General features: G+C 38.7%; 1 protein-coding gene across 10 annotated transcripts in view; it reads left to right on the forward strand.

The window, feature by feature from the left end:
• The first annotated feature begins 408 nt into the window (after positions 1–408).
• BUB1B (BUB1 mitotic checkpoint serine/threonine kinase B) overlaps positions 409–24,352 on the forward strand; it is a 33,737-nt gene continuing 9,793 nt past the window's right edge. For 3 of the 10 annotated variants that reach the window (XR_005934108.1, XR_005934109.1, XM_041129105.1), the window contains exons 1-21: positions 409–5,190; positions 6,160–6,322; positions 6,624–6,683; positions 6,929–7,073; positions 8,003–8,199; positions 8,297–8,475; positions 8,587–8,780; positions 10,776–10,870; positions 13,701–13,927; positions 14,214–14,326; positions 16,049–16,146; positions 16,442–16,494; positions 16,946–17,056; positions 17,299–17,383; positions 17,776–17,878; positions 18,932–19,218; positions 20,159–20,349; positions 22,498–22,644; positions 22,818–22,930; positions 23,218–23,379; positions 24,115–24,257. Coding sequence is in view for 8 of the 10 variants with exons in the window: in XM_041129105.1 (XP_040985039.1) it covers positions 6,180–6,322; positions 6,624–6,683; positions 6,929–7,073; positions 8,003–8,199; positions 8,297–8,475; positions 8,587–8,780; positions 10,776–10,870; positions 13,701–13,927; positions 14,214–14,326; positions 16,049–16,146; positions 16,442–16,494; positions 16,946–17,056; positions 17,299–17,383; positions 17,776–17,878; positions 18,932–19,218; positions 20,159–20,349; positions 22,498–22,644; positions 22,818–22,930; positions 23,218–23,379; positions 24,115–24,257 (2,846 nt within the window). In the remaining 2 variants the exon portion in view is untranslated. Of the gene's footprint in view, positions 5,191–5,218; positions 5,459–5,526; positions 5,851–6,159; positions 6,323–6,623; positions 6,684–6,928; positions 7,074–8,002; positions 8,200–8,296; positions 8,476–8,586; positions 8,781–10,775; positions 10,871–13,700; positions 13,928–14,213; positions 14,327–16,048; positions 16,147–16,441; positions 16,495–16,945; positions 17,057–17,298; positions 17,384–17,775; positions 17,879–18,931; positions 19,219–20,158; positions 20,350–22,497; positions 22,645–22,817; positions 22,931–23,217; positions 23,442–24,114; positions 24,258–24,352 lie in introns of those variants that run through there. The other 7 variants (XM_030039530.2, XM_041129108.1, XM_030039531.2 and 4 more) reach the window with 7 other exon arrangements.

Genomic DNA, 24,352 nt, shown 5'->3' on the forward strand with positions numbered 1-24,352 from the left:
TCAGGGTTGTGCCTGTACCCATTCAAAGGAGGTGATGTTTTGTAAATATTATGTCTATGGTAGTGGTGGTTGTTGTGAGGATGCTAATAAAACTTGGCAGCAAGCAGAGCTCAGTCTCTTCAAGCTATTGCCTGTTAAAGCCTCCAGATCCTACGTTCTTGTCTCCTGTCTTGGGCCTGCCATGACAGTATTTTGGTTCAAGCAAATCATTGGAACTGGATGAAAAAATAGTAATGACTGTGAAAAAAGGCAAAAAACCCTTTTAATTTTTATCTTTCTTCTAATATGTTATGGCTATTTCTGATTTGTTTGTTTTTTTTTTTTTAATGGAAATAATATAGAACAAAGAAAATTCTGATTTTAAAGAGGAAGAGTCTTTTTCCCCTTTCAATCTCACATTATTTTTTGAAAGGAAATGAAGAAAAATGTGAAAGGAACAAGAAGAAAATGTAATCTTTTAAATTCAAGCCCACCTGAGATTACACTAAATCTGGTTGGATTTGTTTGTCTGTTTAGGCTGGAAAGGTTGACTAACTTTTTGCATTATTGTACAACAATCATGTTCATTTATAAACATTTGTATGAGAAAGAAAAATATACTAAGTGATAGAAATGTTTTTATAAAATTGTTTGGATCAGTCAGAAGACGTTTGATAAAGCAAAGTAACAAAAAATGTTTCAGTAAGCTTTTAAATAAATATCATAGGTTCAGATATAAATATTATGAAGAGCACTATGACTTTCCTGAGACAGGCATAAAGTGTCATGCACTGGTTTCTAAATGGACCCTTTTCTGTGCAGGACTGAAAACCATGTAAGTGCTTAAACTGAAGTGTTTTTTGATGGCAAATGAGCATCTAAATACCTTTAAAAGCTCATCCGTAAACTCCAAAGACATTTAAATGTTTTTGAAAGTTTCAACTCTATAGGTAGATTTAAGAAACCTTTCACCCCATCCACAATCAAGCTCTGTTTTTTATTCCTGTACCAGCTTAGAATAATCTTGGTTTAATATCTGTAATGCAGATCTACAAAAAGCCAAATCTGGTCTTGGGTTTTGCAGATGACTGCCTTTCTCTACTGATTATTTTATCTCACTGGAGTAAGACACAACTCAGAAGTGGCCATTTCATTTTCATTCTTGACCTCTGCAGAGATTAAGAAGCAACGTCCCTTCTTGGCTGCCAGGGAAAACTGTAAAGCTGAATTGAAATCAGCAGACCCAAGCAGGGAATTTGAAAAATCAAGCAAAATACAGACATTTTACCTTCAGGAAGTAACAGAAACAAACCAAAAAATTCCAAGGTGTCTGAAAATCCATTTCTGCTAGCCCGAACTCTGTCCCCATTTAGAAGTGAATAACCTCACGGATTTCATCAAGCCTTCACTGGCACAGCTGGCAGCAAGTACATCCTTTGGCCTTTTTTGCCTCCAAGAGAAAAATGGCTTTGCTACATGGCTAATTAGAGTGCAGAGGACACTTCTTGGTTTAATTTTGAAGGGACGGAAGGTAACTGGAGACCTATTCTCTCTGTATGTAGGATAGCAGAACTATCTAGCGTTTATCTGAATCAGTAATGAACCCTGACCTCTTCAATCACATAATCCAGAGAAAATTATTCTTGGTCTAAAAAAAAAACCTTCCAAATGATAAATAGTCAACTGTAGAAGACCTGTTTTAACCTGATTTGCCTTGGATATACAGTGCTTTTAGCTCCAAAAGGGATTCTTTTTCTTTTAAAAAAAGTTAATTCAATTTTATTCTCGTTTGTACAATTTATTTTTTCATTACTTGGTTACTAAGTCCTCATAAAAGTAAAACTGACTTCAGCAGACCTGTAAATGGAAACTTAAAGAAATGGGATCAACTCCATCACATGGATTTTAAGCAAATTAGGGCCTTTTCTTTTTATAAATACATATTTTATCCAATCAATGAAAACAAAGCAGTCCACAAAATAGATTCAAAGGAACAGAATTGGAACTATAATAAAAAGTGAGACTGCAGAGAAGACCTGTGGAGAGCAATGACGTAGTAGTAATACTTAGATACAAACTGTATTTCAGAGAGTTCAATCCCATCTTTTGCTCCTAAAAGAGGGAATGATCCAAAAGATGGTGGTGTTTACAGCAGCAAAGGCAGCGGCTGAAGCAGAGTGACAAGAAGCACAAAGATCTGGTGGGGTGGAAAATCTGCATTCCTCAATCGAAACTGCCTGTTCTTTCCATATGTGCAAGAAGTTTTCCTCCTAAAGCCTCCTCCCAATGCCTCTTTCCCCTGTTTGTGGCTCAACACAGTCAAATTTTACATTATAAAATCAGAAAGTCACATAAACTCACTGACTTGCATTCAAGATTTCACAAGATCTCCTTCACTACCATCTGACTAGGTAAAAATGTTGTGTTCTAGGACTTGTGTGTATATATGATTAAAAAAAGAAAACTTTGATTCAACTCAGACTCAGACGACTGTCCTCCAAGACAGTCACTGTTGTAGGAAGTCAGGATATTCATAAAATTTAAGCATTTGTTACTAGGTTTAGCTTTGGGTTATTGCTCTCATCTCTGTTAGCTAGACACGTTGCAGCACACACGTATGGCTCTGCATCTGAGCCAGAATTCAAGAACAGAATGAAAACCAGCCTCAATTATAAAAAGGATACATATACTCAGAAGTCCTATTCAGGGCAATATTCAACAACAGGTGATTCACCACCCAATGCCATAGTTTTATAAACACATGCTGACCACAACATCTTGATACAAAAGTTCTACCTATAACAACAATGGCAATACTCATCATATGAATGTCCTGCAGGAAAATGTAGGTGGAAGGATCAAAATTCAGATTTAAGTAATAATCTTAGAACAACAGGGATTTAACGTTCAGTTTAAACATGTTATATCTTAATGTGTTGTACCTTGTCCCCAGGAGCTGCTCAAGATCTCTGCTTTCATTCCTTATCTTTTCCTCTTCGAATGGCTTAGATAACAGTCTCAAGCTTGGAAACTGGTTATTATAACATGGGTTAGTCCTCTCTGAAACTCCATGAGATGAAGGACTTGGAGTGCTCCTGTAACACATCAAACAAAAGATGTGTTAGAGAAAAAGTAGTTGCATTCTCACAACGATCTCAGCACTAAATGGGTTTTCCTAGCTTCTGAATGTTGTGAAGCACCTATCTTAGGCTAAAACTTTGGTGGTCTCTTTTGCACCCAGCAGTGTCAGCTCTGTTACTGAGTCCTTGAGTTACTGCATTGTACCACATTTCTGAAGCATCCTACATTGTCCCTTGTGTGTAAAATACTAATGAAAATGAATTAATGCTATTAGGCATCATGATAAAATACTCCATATTTGTAAAAACAGAAAGGTCAAGAGATCACATTATGTGTCATCCTCTATCTGTTTCTTCACAGGCTCTTGGAGGAGCCCAAAAAGAATGAGAAAGAGGCTTTTGTCATTATTCTGGGCACATTTGAGTTTTCATTCATGGACAAGACCTTAGACATTGAAAGTTCAGTTGTGCTATTGTAGTAAGAGCACAAGCAGGTCTGTGACAGCTTGTGTGCAGGCCAGTTATTCTTACAATAGCATACAGCATCTAATTTATGTTAAATAAGGCACAGAGAGATTGCTGTAATGAATGATAGAGACTGCAGTTCTGTTTTACACCTTGATTTTGTGTAAGTTGAGAGAAACACTTGTATGATAAGTCTTAATGGAATAGCTGTAAAATTTAAGAGACCATATTATACTTGATGTTATGCTTGTATTTATATATCTTTATGCATACGTTATGTATTTTATTGAAGGATAAGTATGTTAACTGTCCAGTTATAGAAGTAACAGATTTATTAGGGGGATATAAAACCATATATCCCTTTTAGGTATGTCATGAATTTCTTGCCCATGTAGTGAAGAAGCAATCACCCATTAATGACATGATCACAGTTTGCCTTTAATACAGGCACCTTTTCTCAAAAAAACCCCCAGCAACCCAAATATCAGGCTGTGATTTTCTTTTGTGATTGCTTTGCGTACTTGCACTCATAAGATGACTCATGCCTTTTACTGATACTATGTGAATGCTATAGAATATATAAACAGTGAAGGGTGATTATTAAATTTCATCTGTGAGTATGAAAGTTTCATAACTCACAGGCATCACAAATGCCTTCAGAGTCTGAGTCATTAAGATCAGTTGTGAAGAAAAAAAAACCACCTTTTTACTCATTAAATACTCAATTTGTTTTAAGATAATTTTTTTTTTTAAATTGATCACCTTTCCCATAATAGCAGGCAGCTAATCTGTGTTACTCAGGAAATTTCTGTCCATGTCTATGGCAATTTTTTTTTTTTCAGCTGCCTCATATTTCAGTTTTTGCAGATATAGAATGCAGAAGAGAGCAAGACATCTGTACATTTAAGACCCTGAAGATACCGGATTTTATTTAGATCTTAACTTTGACTTAAAGAGAGGTAAACAACTAGTCCTAACTCATTTCAGTTAGCCTGCAGGAACACAAGCCAGTGCTGAAGAACAACGTGAAACTAGCGTGGGGAGCTGTAAAGCATTTCAGCCATCTTATTAGGTTGCTAACTCTGAGGACATGCCTATACCATGTAAATAAGGGCAGACCAGGAGAATTTGGTCTCTCACTGCACGATCTTGCTCTGGCACTGGAAGCAGTGTAGCAGTATTTCTGCAGCCTGTTGGGCTAATTAGTTCCCTCTTGCAATGCTGTAGGAGAGAAGGCAATTAACTGGGCTGAGCATCACATTAACACAGCAATGCTGCCTCGGGGGGGCTGAGCTAGTATCTCTGCACACTCTTTTGTTCGGACCAAAGAGGTTACTTGGAGCCAGTTTAGGGGTCACAAACGCTGCATTGTATTTGACAGGGATACCTGAAAAGTGAGTTTTTTTCTGGGATAACAAAGCTGAGCGAACGGCTAGTTGCATGCCGAAAGGAGCGCTCCCCTCAGAGAAAATAACTGAATTATTTTCTGGCAGAGAAATAACCTGGTGAAAACAGCAGATTTCTGTCGTTAGCAGAGCCACCGTCAGGTGAGATGAGCACCAGAGCTGAGGAAGCGAAACGACGGGAACACACGCGAGCAGGAAAATGAGGACGTAGGAACGTTCCTTGTGGTGACAGATGCCTTTTATATGAGGTTAATTATAAGGTCATTAATTCTAAAATTAATTATGTATTTCTCCCTGCTGGCAGCTCGCGGCGCGAGCCGCCTGAGGGAAACTATAATTCCCATGATGCACCGGTGCGGCAGGGCGGGCTCGGGGCGGAACCAATCAGGCAGGGCGTGGTGAAGGGGGTGGCCAATGGGGAGGAGGCTGGCGGCGGTTGGAGTTTGAATTTGGAAGGGGGCTGAGGCAGGGCTGCCGTTAGGGCGCGGGGCTCGCGCGCTCGCCGCGGACCCGGGACCCCTGTGCTTGGTGCGTGTGGCTGTGGGTTTTGGCGGGCGGCGCGGGCTGAGGGACGCCTTCCCTTCGGCCGCTGTCAGGAGAGCGCGGGGCTCCGCACCCCGGCGTGAGGGAAGAGGGGCTGGGGCGTCCCGGGGACGAACCGCCATTCTGGAACTGCGTAGTAAACTGCTTCTCCTCTCGCTCAGTGCTAGCGGGGAGCTTGCTGGCTTGCTACGCGGTGGGGGAGAGTCTCCGCCGCGCTGCTCGTCCCCTCCCAGCAGGGAGGCAGGGGTCGGGACTCGCCTTTACCACAAGCCCGCTACAACTGCTCGTAGGGGAAAAGCCAGAGGGGCTTGACTCAGTTTACGGCGCTGCCGAGGCTGCCCTCGGCCGGGGGTCGCCGGTCGCCAGCCTCAGAGAAGGTGATCATCTCGTGGGAAGGAAGGGAGCATGCAGATGGGGAGGGAAAGAGCTTAGCCTTAGTAGCCTCTCCTGCTAACATCTTCCTGAGATTCTTTATTGTAAAGAAGTGCTAAGCTCTTGTTTCATATAATTCCCGTGGAGGGGAATTAAATGCTCAGTTCTCTCTAAAAGTTGGGGACCTAAACGGTGTGCTTGTGGCCACACAGAAAGTGTATGGTGGAGCGGCTAAAGAAAGCCAGGTCTGTCATGTTTCAGGTCAGTATACTACCTAATAAATCAATTCCTTATTGTTTTTGTTATTAACGCAGAATCTAAAGGAGAGGCTGTCATGTCACAGGACTGCAACGATGAGTGGGAGCTGAGCAAAGAGAATGTGCAGCCCCTCCGGCAGGGGCGTGTTATGTCCACCTTACAGGAAGCCCTGGCTCAGCAGGAGACCTCCACCCACACTGCTGTTCAGCTCAAAAGACAGTGAGCAATGTTTTGACATCTTCTTTCCCTTTATCTTTCTGCCTCCTCATCATTTTTTTCTATGTCTTATTTAATTGTACTAATCTCATAGGTATTAAAAAAAGCATAAAAGAACAGAAGTTCAGTAACTGATTTCTATGCTACTATCACACTCCAGGTATTTAGAACTACTTGCTGTGGGTGCTGTACAGTATCGACTACTATTTTTAGGTTTGCAATGGAGCATTTAAACAGCAAACATTGGGGAATAGATTATACACAGTTATACACATGCATTTATTGGATGAATAATTTTTTTTAGGGAGTTTGAATCAGAAATCCGATTTTACTCTGGAGATGATCCCCTGGATGTCTGGGACCGGTAAGTTTCCTTTTATTTCAGAAGAAAGAATAGAAAGGTCAGATGTCCTTGTTAAAGCTTCAGAAAAAAGATATTCTAATTTAATAAGAAACTCATTAAAAAGTAAATTCTGTAACAGTTTTTTTGACTAATATGTTGTTTTTCAATGCCATGCCTGATTTTTTTTCTAAATCTTACATTGTACAGAAACAGAAGCCTTGTATCTTACTCAGAACTGACTTCCTATGAATATATTCCATATCTAGGTACATCAAGTGGACAGAGCAAACATTCCCTCAGGGTGGAAAGGAGAGTAATCTTGCCGCAATATTGGAAAGGGCAGTGAAAGCACTCAATGAACAGCAGCGATACTACAAAGATCCCCGCTATCTTAATCTCTGGCTCAAGTTTGTGAGTGTTTTGTGAATATGTCTTGGGTGTTGCTTTTTCTTGGTACTTGTCATGTCATTTGCACACAGTTAAGCTGATTTTTTGTAACAACAGAGTCAAAGAATATTAGAAGTATTAGTGCAATATTAGAAGTATCTCTCTGCAGACCTGTTACCTACTCTTGAATTCCACTTCTCATTTTCAATAGGATCTTAGACCTTTTTTTAGTATTATTCAGTTTGGACAGCTACAAACTCCGTAAGTTTTGTTTCAGAAAAGCTAGTTTGAATGATGAGTAGAGCTTGATTATTTATTTAAGGAGGAAAGAAAGTGATTTAAAGATACATTTTAGGTGTTATATTTGCCCTACCAGTTATTTTAACTTCTAACTGCCTTGTATCCACATCCTGTGTTTAAGCAATACCAAGCTGAGTGTGTTCTGGTCTTGCCCTGTCTCTCCATTGCTATAGTTTTTGTTGTTCTTGTCTTCGTAAAGTAGCTTTTCTCCAGTTTTAGCTCCCTGAGCTGATTTACCAGTTCTAAAAGTGATAAGAAATGCATTGTACTTTATCTAAAGCTAAAATAACTATTTTCAGGATTTCCAATATGACATAGTTTAATCATTGAATTATCTTTGGTTAAAAAAAAAATAAAAATCTAAGAAATGACTGACTTTAAATACGTAGGCTAGAATTAAGGGATTGGTAATAATATTGAAAAATATATATATGCAGTTAGAGGCTTTTATTGTTATTATTCTTCCCCTATTTAATTCCTTTCCTTTACCCTGTGCGCTGTGACATGATACAATTTTATGTCCTGGCCTTACAGCTGCTACTGCAAGACTTGTATTGAAACAATGGGGTCTTGCGGGAGGCATCAAAAGGCAGACATTGACTTGGAATCCTTTGTAGTCCAATGTGATTACTGAAATACTTTGGTTGTTTCAGGGAGATTGTTGTAATGAGCCCTTGGATCTGTACAGTTACCTACATAGCCAGGAAATTGGTACAACACTGGCACTATTCTACATCACATGGGCAGAAGTACTTGAGGCTAGAGGAAGTTTTAAGAAAGCAGATCTGATATTCCAGGAAGGTCTTCAGCGCAAAGCTGAGCCTTTGGACAAACTCCTGTCCCATCACAGGTAAGCTTCCAACTAAAGGTAAGAACTTAGTCTTAGGTGCTTCAGTGGATACCTGCTACAGTGAAGTTTATGCTGACTTCTCCAACGTTTTTCTAAGGCAATTTCAGGCTCGTGTTTCTCGGCAGACGCTACTGGGGCTTGAGGAAACTGCTGATGAAAAAGATACGGGTCTTCTGGGAACTGCAGAACCTCAGAGAAGCTCATTGGCAGATCTAAAAGGCAGGGGGAAGAAAAAAGTGAGAGCCCCAATTAGTCGTGTAGGAGATGCACTTAAAGGTACATTCAGCTGCTGAAACCACATATTATTATTGGAAGAGTTACACCTTTGGAATTTTCAGTTGAGTGTGATAGTTAAAGGTTAATTTGCATAAATCTTTTTGCTTATAGCCACGAACCAAAACAGAACCTTCCAGACTGTAACTTCTCAGCAGTTTTCAAATACTCCAGGTTTTGCCGTGTTTGATGAAAATTCAGCTTCTGGACCTGAGATTCCTGTACCTACACCACAGCCGTGGACAGCACCTCCAGCTCCGCGGGCCAAGGAGAATGAACTAAGCGCAGGACCTTGGAACTCTGGAAGGGTAAGGAGTCTCAAAATGGACTGGCAAAAAAGAGGAGGATGTGTTTAAGCTGATGACTACTTCTGATCCCTGAGACAAAGGTCATGTTCTTTCTCCCTTGCCTGGGGTTTGTGTCTATTTGTAACTACAGATCTTCCTAGCCTCTTCCTGAAGAGTCTCTGGCTGTGCATAAGCTATTCAAGTTTACCAAGCTGATCTTGCTAGAATAAGTTTAAAAAACTCTCTAGAGTTCTTAAATCAAGAAGTTATAATTCTTGCTAACCAGAAAAATTGGTAATGATGGCCTGCCAAACTGTTTGGAGGGCAAAAAATGAAGAGAAGAGGGAAAACCCTAGCCAAAGAAAGTGAGAGAAACCAGGCATTAGTTAATTCTGTAAGAAAGAAGAGCAAGAGTTAAATTGATATCATACAATACAACCTAGAGGAAGAACTTGTTGCCTGTCGTCTTATGAAAATAAGGTATGTACAGCATTCTGCAAGTCTGTTTCGAAGTGCTTGTAAGGAAAACAGAAGAGTGGAGATCAAAAGAGCTGAAGATCTACAGGATCAATGGAATATTTATCCTGACAATATAGGGAAGCTTGCCAGTAGATGAAAAAAGGGTGACAAAGTAGGTTCCAATGGTTTAAACTAATGCTGGAGACATGAAAAGAAGCAGCTGCAGTACAGGTGTTTAATCTGTTCTAGAGAAATGATCCAAGACATTATCTGAAGGAAATTAATCCTATGAAATCAAGTTTGTTTCATAGGTCCTTAGATAACCCCCAGTGTTCCCCTGTTCTTTGTAGATTAGAGAGGAAGAATAGAAGGTAATCAGATGATAAAAATATTTTAGACTTCTCAATACAGAAATCGTTATAAGTGAAGCTTAGAAACAAAAGCTAGTATGAGGGGAGGAAACAAATGGGCTGAAATTGGTGGAAACTCCAGGAAGAATAACTGTCAGATACAAAGCAATTTGATTAAGTGAATGGAAAAGTTCAGTAAATCACAGATTTAATTTAACTGAGAAAAATAAGAAGGAAGAATTATTAATGTAAAACTTCTTTTATTATTGCCTTGCTTTGGGCTCCTTAACACAGTCATTCTGGTCCCCAAATGCTTCTGTATTCTTTTAATATTTGTCCTTAGTGTTATCTGTTCCCACTTTCGTGAAATTTGTTAGATTTAATTTAAAAAGAAAATAAAAGCTGCAACTAACAAAAGAGTTGAGGGTGTTTAATTCCCCTTCACTGAAGTGTGGTGCTCATTCTGGCTTGTATTACAGTGAAAGAATAACCTTTTGTGAACGCTTTGAGATATTAAAAGCTGCACAGAGGAAAGGGGCTTCTCTTTTACGGCCAGTGCGAAGATGGTCAAGTAAGCAGTTTGAAAAATGGTAGAAAAGAGAGGTCGATTTGTGAAGTATCCCCACCATGTAACTTTTTCTGCTTAAGAGTCTAGGGGAATTTCAAGTAGGCAGATGAGAGTAGCATGTTGTCAGACTAAATTCCATCTATCTTCTGTTAAATAATGGACCCCAGAAGCAGTTAAGGGATTTTTGTGGTGTTGGAATGGCCTCTGAGAGGAAAATTGAGAAGTCTGGAGGTTCTTGATGGACAGCAGAAGGAATACTGTCATAAAATTAGGACAGTCTTGGCTGAACAATGAGGACTGTAGCATTTCTGGAAAACAAACAAGAGGAGCAACCAAATACCCAGCTTGAACAGCATTCCTTCAGAATAACAGAAACTAGGTACTGATGAGGACACGCAGGAGGAGTGTGTCTTGCTTTTTTAGGTGCTAGTGCTCACCTGATGGTCTGTAACTGTTTATATATCAGAATGGAATTAATCTTGTAAATTAATGTTGGAAAAGTCTATCACATTTAACTTTTTTAAATAACAAGAAGTACAAATGAGCCAAACACTGGGAAAAGGGAGATTCAGAGTATAGAGGAACGTAGAGTCTAAAAATGAATCTTTAAGCTGTTAATGTTGACTTTTCCTTCCTCAGCGTCCTCGCAGCAGTGCAAATTCTGGTATAGAAGTGCCCTGCCCACTGCCCAGTTTCACCCCATATGTGGAAGAGTCAGCTCACCAACAAGTCATGTGAGTCTTCAGTTTGAAATGGAGATTGTATTTGAAATTATCAAAGGTGCTTTGTAAAATTCAGACTCATTTTGCCAAGTAGCCAAGGCTCTAGATCTATAAGAATTTAAAAATATGTCAACCTGGATGCCCTTAGTGCTTTAGCTTGATGGCAGAGGCTTCAGTGGAGGATGCATAAGGACATGGGAAGTATCTGGCTATCACTGCTCACTATGTGGCAGTCTATATCATATTTATATATGCTAATTAGTTTAATAGCTTAACTCAGTGTGTTCACACAAAACCACAGTTACCTCTCTTAAGATGCTGTTTGCTATGAAAGCAGCCCCAAATTGAAACAGGCTTATTGCTGTTTTCCTCTATCTTGGGAACTCTATGCTCGTTTTATCTGGAGTTTTATTCTGAAATAAGCTATTCAAAGTTTCCATGACAACAGTGTTGCTTGGGTTATGGAGCAGTATGCTGTTTTGTCTGAAATTACCTTCCTGCTTGTACAGTGCTCACTGAAATGCTGATAAATCCCAGGAGATGGGGTTGCTCTGTTTTGCTAGAGCAGAGGAAAATGCATTATTTTGCAAAGCTGCTTAACTTTCTTGTTCTGTGGCTAATGATGGCCATAGAATACATAGGCTCTTCCTAAGAGAGAAGTGGAAAAGAATGTTTGATATTACAGACAGCTTCCTTGGCTTTGAATTGCATATAATCAAAGAATGTTGAAAGGTGGCCAACAGCATGGATTTTTCCTGTGGCTTTTGTATATTGCAGAAGACTGCAGAGTAACTCTGACCAAGGATGTATCATAATTTAGTTTAAGAATATGTAAAAAATTAAGATTCTGTCTAAGCTATAAGAATATTTCTTGCTCCTGAAAGTCAGTGATGCCATGGAATTAGATCTCTTGACGTGCTGGTCTCTCTTAGATGAACACTTACTACACTTACTATCTCTTTATCTTTAGCTTAGCATGTTTTCATACAAGGGAAAAGGAAGGAGTGGGTGGGAACTGAACATCGTGTGAAATTAGCTGTAAGCAACTTGAGCAAAGAGTTTGTACGTAATTTTATACTATGTAGTTGAAGGTTTAAAAGCACTTTTTTTTTTTTTTTTTTCCTGCCTTTGAGTCCATTTCCTCATGATGCCATGGTCATCAACCAAATCAACTCAAAGTGTTCTGTTGAAAATGTGTAAACATGATGCAAATCATGCCATCAGTTGCCATCTGGAGATTTGGGTAGAAGGACCATGTAGTGATCCTGAGAATAAGCTCCCAACTTCACAAATAAAAGCTGCAAAAAAACCCCCCAACCATTAGGAGCACCTGTTTGCCTCATAATCTCCCAGATGGTCTCAGAGTTGTGAGTCCATTCATGTGCAAAAGAAGACAGGTATCTTAGAACTGTGCACTGTTTTCTTTTGAATTATTTACCCAGACCACAGTTAACACATCTTTTCAAGGTCAGTTGTTCAGATCATCTTTTATTGAGGTACAGATAATTACTGGAGTCATCTGGATTACTGGTATCTGTAAAACTCTACAAATTTTGGTTCCTCTCTCCTGAAATTAGCATGCTGCACTTTGTCATGGTTTAACCCCAGCCAGCAACTAAGTACCACACAGCTGCTCACTGACTTCCCGCCCTCCCCCCCCCCCCCCCCCAGGGGGATGGGGGAGAGAATCGGGGAAAAAAAGTAAAACTCATGGGTTGAGATAAGAACAGTTTAATAGAATGAAAAGGAAGAAAATAGTAATGATGATAATAACAATAATAAAATGACAATAATAATAACAAAACAATTGGAATATACAAAACAAGTGATGCACAATGCAATTGTTCATCACTCGCCGACCAATGCCCAGTTAGTTCCTGACCAGTGATCTGCCCCCCAGGCCAATTCCCCCCAGTTTATGTACTGGGCATGACATCACATGGTATGGAATAGTCCTTTGGCCACTTTGGGTCAGCTGTCCTGGCTGTGTCCCCTCCCAACTTGTGCCTCTCCAGCCTTCTTGCTGGCTGGGCATGAGAAGGGGAAAAATCCTTGACCTAGTATAAACACTACTTAGCAAAAACTGAAAACATCAGTGTGTTATCCACATTATTCTCATAGCAAATCTAAAACTTAACACTATACCAGCTACTAGAAAGAAAATGAACTGTGTCCCAGCTGAAACCAGGACACGCTTTCAGAAAGCACTTTCAAGCTAAGAAATTGGCTGCTACTGACTCCTTTCACTGTACAGTGATGGGGGGTTTTGTGGGGTTTGTTTGTTTGTTTTTGTAATGGGGGACTTAATTTCTGTCACTTGGCATGCAAAACATTTTCCTTGAGCAAATTCCCCTCTTATTGCATCTTAAGTCTTCTCTTTTTTTCTTAACCTAAAATGCCAGGCTTAATCTAGTCCAAGACCTTCCATTTTTGAGTCCCACAGATTCTTTCCCCCACTCCCCCAGATAAACTCTGTTTTGTAGGACAATTAGGGACTTGTCACCTGTGTGGCTACACAGATCAATGGAGCTAAAGTAAACATAAATCCTGCTCCAGAATGCACAATTCAGAGTATCATAAGAATTTTGACTGGGCCTTTATTAACACTTTGTTTTGAGGTTGGCGTTGGGTTTTTTTGATTACACAATTCTGACTCGGTATGCTTGCCTTTTGTGTGCTGTCATCCCATTTTTCTTGTTTGTTTTTTTCTACGAACAGAACAGAATATTTTTACGCTATTCTACAATTAGATTCTGAAATTAGCTGGCTTCTCTCCTATGCTTGCTTTTCTGTGTTACAGTGATATATGTATAATCAAAGTAATAACTGCGTGTTTTTTCAGGACTCCCTGCAAAATTGAACCCAGCATAAACCGTGTTTTAAGTGCTCGCAAACCTGAGAAAGAGGAGGACCCACTACAGCGAGTGCAAAATTATCAGCAGGACACTCAAGAAAAGAAAGAGGTGGTGATGTACTGTAAAGATAAAGTTTATGCTGGAGTTGAAGAATTTTCTTTGGAAGAGATCCGAGCTGAAATCTACAGAAAGAAAGCAAAAAAGAAAACTGAAGGTATGCTTTGAAATGGCATGACATAAGACTTTCTGAGATGGAATCATAAAATTATACTTACTTCTTATCAGCATACAGATGTCTTTTATTGCAGCTGCTTTTCTTTTTCTACTGGAATAGTTATTTAACTGCTCTGAGGTATAGGGAAAGTAACATATCTGACAGCTTTATATGTAAGCTGTGAAACGGAAAAGACCAGAGTTTTAGCCCCTTAAAAATAATTTAGGCTTTAGCCACAGATTGCATGTGAAATATGCATTGTGCCTTATAAGCTTTTCTTCCTTAGAGGAGATGCAGGCCATAGCACAGAAAAAGGAAGAAATACAAAGGAAAATTGAGGAGCTGGAGAAGAAATTAAAGACGAAAGAAGATGACAAGCAGCAACAGCTGCGTGAACAGGTATTGTCCTAATTTAACTGGTCTTTTACAAATAGCTACTATTTTCAGTAAAAGTACCAAAGGAGGAACAATATCTAATATGTTTCTCTTCGGCTAACTCTTTTTAAACTTTTTTGAAAGGATGTTTCAGTCTATTGTACGCATACCAGTAAATGAATGCTCAGAGAAATATTTGTTTTCTTCCCCACTCTTCCCCAAGCCATATCCTTTCACTATAGGAATGTAAATCAAAGACTTCAAGTTTTGTAGTGTTACTTTACAAGTATTGTTATTTAACAATCGGACAAGATATATCTTATGCTAAGGTATAAACTTCTGAATTTTTTTTAAGTAAAGGCATGCCAAATGCTTAAGGGCTAATAGCTCTTTCTTAACTCTATTTATGGGCAGTTTCCTTTTCTTTTGCACTACAAATTCTCTATATAAGACAGGAGAAGAAGCTGGAACTAGGGAAGGAAGTGAAGGGTTGCAAAGTGGTGTGGGCTAACCCCAGTAGGAAACTAAGAACCACACACCTGCTTGCTCACTCCCCCTCAGTGGGATGGGGGAGAGAATCAGAAAGGTAAAAGTGAGAAAACTCATAGGTTGAGATAAGGACAGTTCAACAGGTAAACCAAAAGCTGTGCATGCAAGCAAAGCAAAATAAGAAATTTGTTCACTGCTTCCCATTGGCAGCCAGATGTTTAGCCATTTCCAGGAAAGCAGGGCTTCGTCATGCATAATGGTTACTTGGGAAGACAAATGCCATAATTCTGAATGTCCCTCCTTCCTCCAGATTTTATTGCTGAGCATGATGTAATATGGTATGGAATATCCTTTCGGTCACTTTGGGTCTGCTGTCTGAGCTGCGTCCCCTCCCAACTTGTTCTGTGCCCCCAGCCTACTCACTGGTGGGGCAGCATGAAGTACAGAAGACCTTGATGCTGTGTAAGCACTGTTCAGCAGTAGCTAAAATACCAGTGTGTTTTCAACATTGTTTTGGTCAAAAATCCAAAACATAGCACCATACCAGCTACTATGAAGAAAATGAACTCTACCCCAGCCAAGACAGTACACAAAACCATATCTGATTGATTAATCTCCAAGTTTTATAGACAGTAGTATGCTTTATTATGTGTTAGATTTTTTTTTTTCCTTTTCCATGCAGACCAGTCTTGAACAGAGTATCTTTCAAGCAAGTATACTTTGGTCTGTCATTGCTAGGTAGTGTTTAAACCCCAGTTTTCTTATAGGTTGCAAATAACAAGTAGAAGTTAATTATTTTAAAGCTTCTCCTTTTCCCAATGTCATCAGTTGGGCTAATAAAGTATGTTCTCTCTCTCTCTCTCTCTCTCTTTCTTTCTTTCTTTCTCCCTCTCCCCCTGCCCTGCCCATTTCCAAAACAATGCCTTAGCAGTAAATATTTTAAATAATGAAATACAAAGTGTTGTGGATTTGATGCAAGCTATGTAACTGCTTACATGTGTCTTTAATGGTTGCAGTATAACTAAAATCTCCTATGAAAGTTATATAGGTTGCAAAGAGTAAAACTATGTATTTTAACTACAGTAAGAATGGACTTTTTTTCATGCAAGTAAATTAAGTACAAATAAAAATAGCTAGAGACAACTATTAATCCATCTTTAATGACCTACACAGGATTATCATAATGTTCTGGGAACATTGTTGCATGGCTTGTGATTTCCATCACTGTAGAACCAAAATATGGTTTTGTTTCTACAGCCAACAGAGATAACAGAAGCTTCACCACCTTTGGGACTGCAAGGACTTACTTTTTCCTGTGCAACAGAAGTTGGGGAGAAACAGCCTCAGTTGCAAAGGTAATACAGGGTTTTCTTTGCCAGCAGTGAGAAAATTTGTGGGGATAATAAGTTATGAGTAACATGGATCACTACCAGATAGCCTCTTTCTGCAGGCAGAATGGAATACACCCCTAAGCATCAGCCTGTAACCAGGATCTGTAATCTGTCTTTATATATTTTCAATTACTTGTCTGAGGGATCTTAAATTCTTACAAGTAGCATATGTCAGCTTGGCTTGCCTTTTTTACAAAAATTGTTCATGTTTTGTGAAGGTGTGTAAAATATAAGAAAGAAGTTTGTATCTTTTTTACAGTGAATTCCAGGTCTCTCAAGTTACTGAACTACATAAACCATCTTGTTCTGAGGGTAAGTATTTAAATTTTTTACCATTAAGGAGAAGGCTGTGTTAAGGGGAAGCATTCTTTTATATGAATAGCAAGACTGCAACAAACTAAAAACAAAAGTCTAGGTGGATTAGAAGAACGAAAATGAGAACGTGCTAGTAGTTCCTTTAACCATCTTCAGCAAAAGACTGAGCATCTGAGAGCTGACACTATTTGAAAGGACTTTCAAGCAGAAGAGCTTTTTTTTTTTTAATAGCTGAAGGGCTTTCTTCACACTTTCATATATGCAGTCTTACTAAAATCTGTAAGAGAGTTTAACACTGAGATTGATACTATCTTAAGTCCTTCTTTTTCCTCAGAGGATTTGGCAGAGGAATACAATCAGAAATTATATATTCAGTCTTGTTGTTGGGAAGGGTGCATGCTGAAGAAATTTACCTTTGACCCGAATTGACTGCTGTTACTGTTGACAGAGCTTATCCAGTCTCTTGATGTATGCCCAGATACACAAAGGGGAAATGTGTTTTTAGACTCTGAGGATGAACAGGAGGATCAGAGAGATGAGGCCAACCTTGGAAACAAAGGTACAAATTCTGAAGCATATTCTAAAAAGAGCAAGCTAGCTAACATAATATGGTGGTAAAAGTGTGGTTCATTAATGTGACAAAACCAAGCCTTTTTTAATAGGTTTCATTAAGTGTCAGTTCTGTAACTTCCTGCTAGGATTGGTATTTTTAAGACTGTGTGTTAAATGTTTAAGTAGCATTGGATAGAGTGTTGTGGAAAAACTGTTGATATAATAGAGCCTCTTGTTTTTTCTTTACAGATGTAGGTCTCCTTCCTCCACCCAATCCTGCTACATTTTTCTCCATATTTGATGAATCCTCTACTTTGGCAAATGAGAATATAAGGTAGAATTAATCAAGACCTAGATGTCAGAGGGAGGGAAAACTGAAGTATCAAACCACTTTCTGTAGCAACTGAAATACAGTACTGTTTCTTGTATGGATGTGCGGTGTTTTTTTGTTTTGTGTGTATTTATATTTTTTGTTTTATTTCATTACTTGAGAAGTCCACGATGAGGAAATACTCTCCTCTTGTTCCTCCTCAATCTAGAACTGTTTAAGCTGCTATATAAACCTTCTTCATTCTGGAGAGCTGTATATATTGCAGTTTACTGGTAGTTCTGTAGTAGAAAGTGGTAGATTGAAATTGTCAGTAGACTTAAACTCTTGAGAGGAATCTCTGTTGAAGGTCAGAAGCTACTCTAATAAATATTTAATGGCATGTAATTTTGTCTTAGTTGTTCTGCAGATCATATACAGAAAAGTGCCCGGCGCCCTCTTGCTGTTCGTAAACCTTCAGATTCTCTAACTGCAAAGGAAAATGTACCACCAGAAGCTCGTGTAAGGAAACAGTTTACCCCATTGCAGATTTCCTGTCAAGGAAAAACTAACATAGAATGTCCTACTGTTGAACAGAGTGAGATTGGCTGGGCTGACATGATGTGCAATAAGCTAGGATTCTAAAGTTCTTTCTGGTGTGGCAATACTTGAATTGGGTGATGTTAAGATTATACTGGAAATTTCATGTTTTTATTAGGCTTTAAGGGGGCCAATACGGAGATCATGGTAAGGAGTCTTCCAAATTTTAAGCAACTGATTAGTGGCCAGGATTACTCACACTGAAACTTTGAAAAGTTTGTGCGATTACAAGTTGCACTCTTAAACGCTGCCTCCTGTTCTATCCGCTTTCTTGCCATGCATACAAACAAGCATCTCGGCTCCTGTGTTCCTCTCCTGAAGTACCATACGCTTGACTCCTTTAAACCTTGGTATCTTGTTTCCTAAGCTATGTGTCTTTATGTGGCAGTTTTGCAGATTTTTATAAAGCTTTCAGTAGAGGCAGTAGTTGCTGTCTCACCAAAGGACTTGTCTATTGCAGCATGCAGTAACTCTTTAGACTGGTTGAGTGAGAGGATTTTATGTACAACTACAATATGAAATACTTAGCAGGGTTAAGCATGGTAAGCCTCATGCTGACTTTGGTTCTAGAGTCAGTCTGGATAACTGCATAGTTCTGCTTCACGTTCTGTGTGTCTTCAATGCCCAACATTTTAGTAAACACTTTAACGTGCTTATAACTGAACTGAAATGCACTTCTGGGGTCGTAGATACTGAGTAGCCTTCAACAGTCCATGGCAACTCTGCAGCACTCTAGAGGGTAAGAAAGCTACCCTTTCTAGTTGGAAAAAAAATATGCAACTATATTACAGTTAGGGTTCAACTAGTCAGTTTGAATGAGCAATATAAGTAGAGTACATGAAGACTGAGTGTCAGATTCGTGGTGGAAGGTGGTGGTGTGGAAGAAAAGGGAGAGAGAAATGTACAGCTTTTAAATAAAAGAAAATTTGACATAAAATCTGCAGGCTTTTCACTGTCTTTTCCTACTTTTTTCAGGATGAGCTGAATGGAATTGAACCTTTGTCTGAAGATGCAATTGTGACAGGCTCCTACAAGAACAAAACCATTTGTGCCAACCCAGAAGACACATGTGACTTTGTCAGGGCTGCCCATCTGGCCTCAACGCCGTTTCATGGGGTGTTAGCTCAGAGAGTCCCAGCTCCTGCTTTTTCACAGAGTGTCCTGAAGGAAGACTGTCCAGAATCTAAGAGTGCACCTCTGAATCAGGAAACGCTGGTTTGTGAGGGAGTGTACAATGAAGCTCGTTGTGTAAATAAACTGAGGTAATTAACAGCAAAGTATCTTAAGCTCCTTTTCCTGTGTGTCTTTTGTTGGTTGTGGTTTTACTATTCTGTTGCTGAAGAAACATTTTTCTGAAGCGATCAGAATATATTGAAGACAGCCATTTCTCTAGCTCAGGGTCCATTTTGCCTTGTGCAGATTTAAGAGGTAATAGCAAAAGCACTTGGCTTTTCAGCATTACTGCTGCAGGACTTAACTCCATGCTTTTTCTACCAAATAACTTGCAAAGAAATTAATAAACACATTCTGTCTTTGTAACCAGAGAATAAAAGTAGAATCATCAGTTCTTTTTATACTCATATGCTTCTGTAGTTATTTTAGTATATGAAATGCATCTGGTCGTTATGGCTTAGATTTCTTCTACAGAGGAGAGAAGCTGGAGAGAAAAACTGGCAAACAACCTCCTGTTTCTTATCATTGTAAAGAAGAAAGCATCTGTTGTATGGGGGTTTCTTAATTTAGAACTGAGTTTGATTTGCTGGCTGTTAGTATGTAAACATGTATACCATGCTGAAGGTGTTTGTTTACTTGGTAAGTTCCCTGGGAAACCATGCTGATTATAATTAGGAAGGAAGAGCAAGAGTTATTTCCCGCCCAACACTCTGTTGCTTTAAAAGCACTGTAGGTCTGAATTTTGGTAACGAAGGGAGTAATAAACATTGAGTATGTCTTCTGTTGTAACAGTCATATTTAATGGAAGAGAAGATAAAATTCATCTGTAGACTAAGATTTTGAGTAGAAACAATCATTTGAAGCTAAAATGAAGCTCTGACATAACTATTGGTTTTCCACTAAGGATGGGAAAGGACTTCTTTAACATAAAGTCTGGGAGTGCACAGTATCCTTTCATAGTCACTAGGCTGGCATTATCTAGACACTGTATCCTCTGAAAGTCTGAATAGTTGATGCCTTTATTTACAGCCCGATCATGGAAGCAAGCCTGGAAGATACTCGCTTGTCAGGTTCTTCTGTCTCCTCAGGATCTTCTCTTTCCTCTGTTACACAAATATCTACTATTAAATACCTGCAAATCCCTGAGAAACTGGAACTTGCTCAGAGCTTGCCTGCTGAAACGGTTACTGATTCTGGAGGTATCAGTGAAAGCATTACTGGTTAGTACGAAACTGAGTTTCACTCACGCAAATAACTTGCAGTTGTCGCTAAACTATGCTGCGTTTTCTGTACTTCCTATATTCTACTCTTTTTTTTTGTGTGTGTGTGTATTTCCCATTACTTTGACTTGTGACTAAACTTGTGTCTCGCTTGTCAGAAGTGGTAGTAAGGTATACAGTGTAGCATGCTTGTCAGAATTCAGAAGATGTAAATATTAAGGTGACGGAGGAGTTATTTAAGGTATTAAAGCAGGGAGTGTGTATGAGTAATGAGGCCAAATTCTGAAATGAAAAATTTGGACTGGATGGTAGTGAGAACTTCTAAGACAGCTTTGTTTTGTTAGTCTTTTTTTTTTTTCCTCTCTGTAATCAGCCCATCAGCAGAACACACTGTATAAGTGTTGTGTTGAAAAAGGTGAATATGAATTTGAAATCTAGTGAAAGTGGCATAATTTTGGTTTTAAATTTGCACTCTTAACTTTGCTGTAAACTATTGTACTGCTTCACAGTATGTTTTGTTTTCCTATTGAAGGAAAACAATACTGGTACTTAAATAGTTAATCCCCCCCCCCCTTCTAGCCAAAGATCTTTGTTTCTTTCTGTTATAAATCTTTATATTACAGTTAGAACAGGAATGGTCACAAAAAGCCTTCAAAATCTGGCCCGTAGAATTAGGTTTGTGTTGAATGACGGTTTTCAAGGTGTTTAACCTGCTTTAACTCCTTTGATTTTGGTTTATGATATTTTAATTAGAATTGGGTATCTTAAAATTTCCAGTGTACCTACTCTAGAGAAGAGTATGTTATTGTGTGTCTGCAGACTATTTTATGATGAAGCATGCTCGGGACCTGGAATGAAAATACAATTAGGAGAAGAGTGTCGTCACTGGAATAGCTGAAATATTTTGGATAGATGTTACACTCGTTTTTTATCATACGCACTAATCTTTAGAGCAAGGTGAAGAATCTCTATGGATTCTTTTCAGAAAAAGGCGGCATTTGTTCAGTTGTTTTAATGATACTTTCTTAAACTTTTGATCATTCCCGTTGCCTTTTTTTTTTTCTTGCTTTCTGCACATCTCCCTTGAACTGCAGTTCTCAACCTGGATGTAGTAATTCTACTGAGGACTCCTTAATGCTGTGTAGAGCAGAAAAATTACTTCAGATGTCTGTCAGTTTATTCCTGTAAAATATGCCGGTAAATTACATAGGTTTGTGATGGTAAAATATTGGAACACCTATTTAGCCTTCAACCTACCATATTTCCTGGATCTACTTTCACAGAATTACTTCCTGAGCAATATCTTACTGCAATGATTTTCAAATAAATATGAGTATAACAGTAGGTAATGATACTCTGATTCTTACCTCTACTGTGAAAGCTTAAAATGGTGTCACCTGTTACTAGTCATAGTCTTTGGGAAGGGAAGTCAGTAGAAGCTATCTAGTTCTGTTGTGTTTTACTCTGCCTGATCATTTGAGATCAACACTTTTCAAGCTACCTTGGTTTTGTACAGATGAATTCCTCTGTTGAATGATTTTTTTTCGTCTTTGTCCTATTATGCAGGAAAATAAACCCAGACCTACATGTAATTATCTTATGTGTCTTCCAGGAGGTAAAAGCCATAAATTCTTAATATTGCAATGAGCAGCAGAGTTGGAGTCCAACTATGTTTTCCTTTTCTTAAATAAAACTCCTGTTGTATTCAAAGGAGTGAATGTCAATAAACCCCTTCATTTAAAAATCACAAATTGATCACTTAGTCTGGACGTAGGTTTAAATAAAAAAGGATTATTAATTTGCAAAATGAGTTTGAATTCTGCTGTGGCTGAGCAGATGGACCCAATCAAATTCATAGCTTTGTCTCTTCTGAAAGATACATTTTACATGACGCTACCACAGAATCATTGAGAATTCATGATGAGATAGTCTGTAAGGTAGTTTAAAAGGTGAGTGTTTATGTTCACTTCACAGAACAAGAAACTATTGGAAAGAGATTAATTGACTTGCTGAAAGGTGATGCAGTAAATTAGTATGCAGATAGAAAGCTTCCAATATCCAGGTTACTTTTCCTTGACAGATATAATCAAGTCACAGAGACTCAACACCTAGTTTCAGCTCATCTGTTTCTATTACTTGTCTTCCTAGCTGATGATGTAACACAGTTCTTGTGGAGCGCTGAACAGCGTAAAAAGCTTTTAGATCCTATGCCAGAATCATTGACTGCTGCTCCAGATTTTCATTTGGAGACTGGTGTTCTGCCTGTCATGGAGTTTGAGAAAGACATTGAGCTAGGTAGGTATGCCAGACACTCTACGGTGCAAAGGATCTATTTATGTGCTAATTGGTTTGAAATATGCTTCATATTCACCCTCACTAGTTTTATGTCATGTCGATGGGGAGTAACTTGCACAGCCTCGGTACATATATTTGCTGTGACAGCTCATAAATGTAAACTTTCATAACAGGAAATGAGACTTACTGTATCAAATGGGAATATTGGAGCAATGAAGAATACAAGATGGTTTTTGCCATTCCAGCCAACTTTCCCCAGTTGGATGCAAAGGGATTTGCAATAAAGGTAACGCATACGATGGTTACTATACAAAAGTGTGAAATGTTAAAATCTCCTCAGCCAATATAAAATAAAATGTAGTAAGTTTGGTCTTAATTTCTGAATTCTGTGCATGAAGTTTGCTACTTCAAGTCGTCTTTCTAATTGTTGATATAGAGTAAAAGTTTCTGACTGTGGAAAATGTCTTTCTTCGTAAAGCGGGGAGGAAAAAAAAGAGGATAAGAAGAATACGAAGATAAGCAATTTTTGCTTTATTCCAAAACTAAATGTTCCTCTTATGTACCTTCTTGTAGGTGTATTATCAGCCTGTGCCTTGGGATTTTTATATCACACTTCAGTTACAGGAGCGTTTGAATACTGACTTTGACCAAAGCTTCAGTGAGAATTGCAGCTGTTACTTGTATCAAGATGGCTGTGCTATTTTGCACAGGGATATAAATCGCTTCACGCTTGGGGTCAGTGCAGATAAACAAAGTACAATTGTAGAAGACATGAACTCTTGCATAGAGTACCTTTAGTGAGTTTTGTTTGTCATTATGCTCATTCCTGAAGATAGCTTCACATGTTTAATCCTGCAATCTAGATCCTCTGGTTTTTGTTTTATCTATATACAAATTAGGACTGTCTATTATAGCCTTAGTTAGAGCTGGTTTCTCATTCATAGATCATGTGCTTCTCAGAGACAAACTTGAACCAATTTTTCACATTTTCTTTATTCACGAGTGATAAATGACCTGAGCCAAGAACCACATGTTATTCCACAATAAGGGTTGCATCTAAAACTCTTGTTTAACTTGGCATCTTTCAATGAGTTCCAGTCTTCCAGTCTGCTGTAGCAAGGTCATAGCATTTAGTGTCTTGCTGAAGGATTTACATTTTAAATAAAGTCTTGTAAGTGCGTTTTGAATTGTTGCATATAAATAGGATACAAATTAAATAGTGATTTCAGTCTTCAGTTCCAATTTCCTCCTCCTGATCTTTTGTCCACTTCTGAATAATAGGGTCTCCTAGGAGCTCATGGTTCTTTTAATTCTGGCTGCACTGATCATGGGCAAAATCTGATTATACTGAATTTAGGGTAGGACTGTTATCTCTGTACAGATGAGTAGGGAAAAAAAGGTGAGCTATAAATATTTCACTTAATCTAACATAGAATGACATATATATGCATGTTTATTCCCTGTTTTCAGGATGTTATTCGTGGCTGTAAGTCCATGACGGAGGAAGTTATCCTACTGGTTGTTTATAATCTTCTGGGTGTGGTAGAGAAGCTCCACAAAGCAGAGATTGTCCATGGAGATCTGAATCCAGAGGTGTTCTTTCTGGGAGACAGGTTCGTCTCTTTATATGAACATGGGAGGATATAAAATACTCAGTTACAGCTACAGCTCTTGTGCTTTTGTAATTTCTCCTCTTTGGGTGGGGTAT

The sequence above is a fragment of the Aquila chrysaetos genome, chromosome 16 (assembly GCF_900496995.4).
Source record: "Aquila chrysaetos chrysaetos chromosome 16, bAquChr1.4, whole genome shotgun sequence".
Lineage (NCBI taxonomy): Eukaryota > Metazoa > Chordata > Aves > Accipitriformes > Accipitridae > Aquila > Aquila chrysaetos.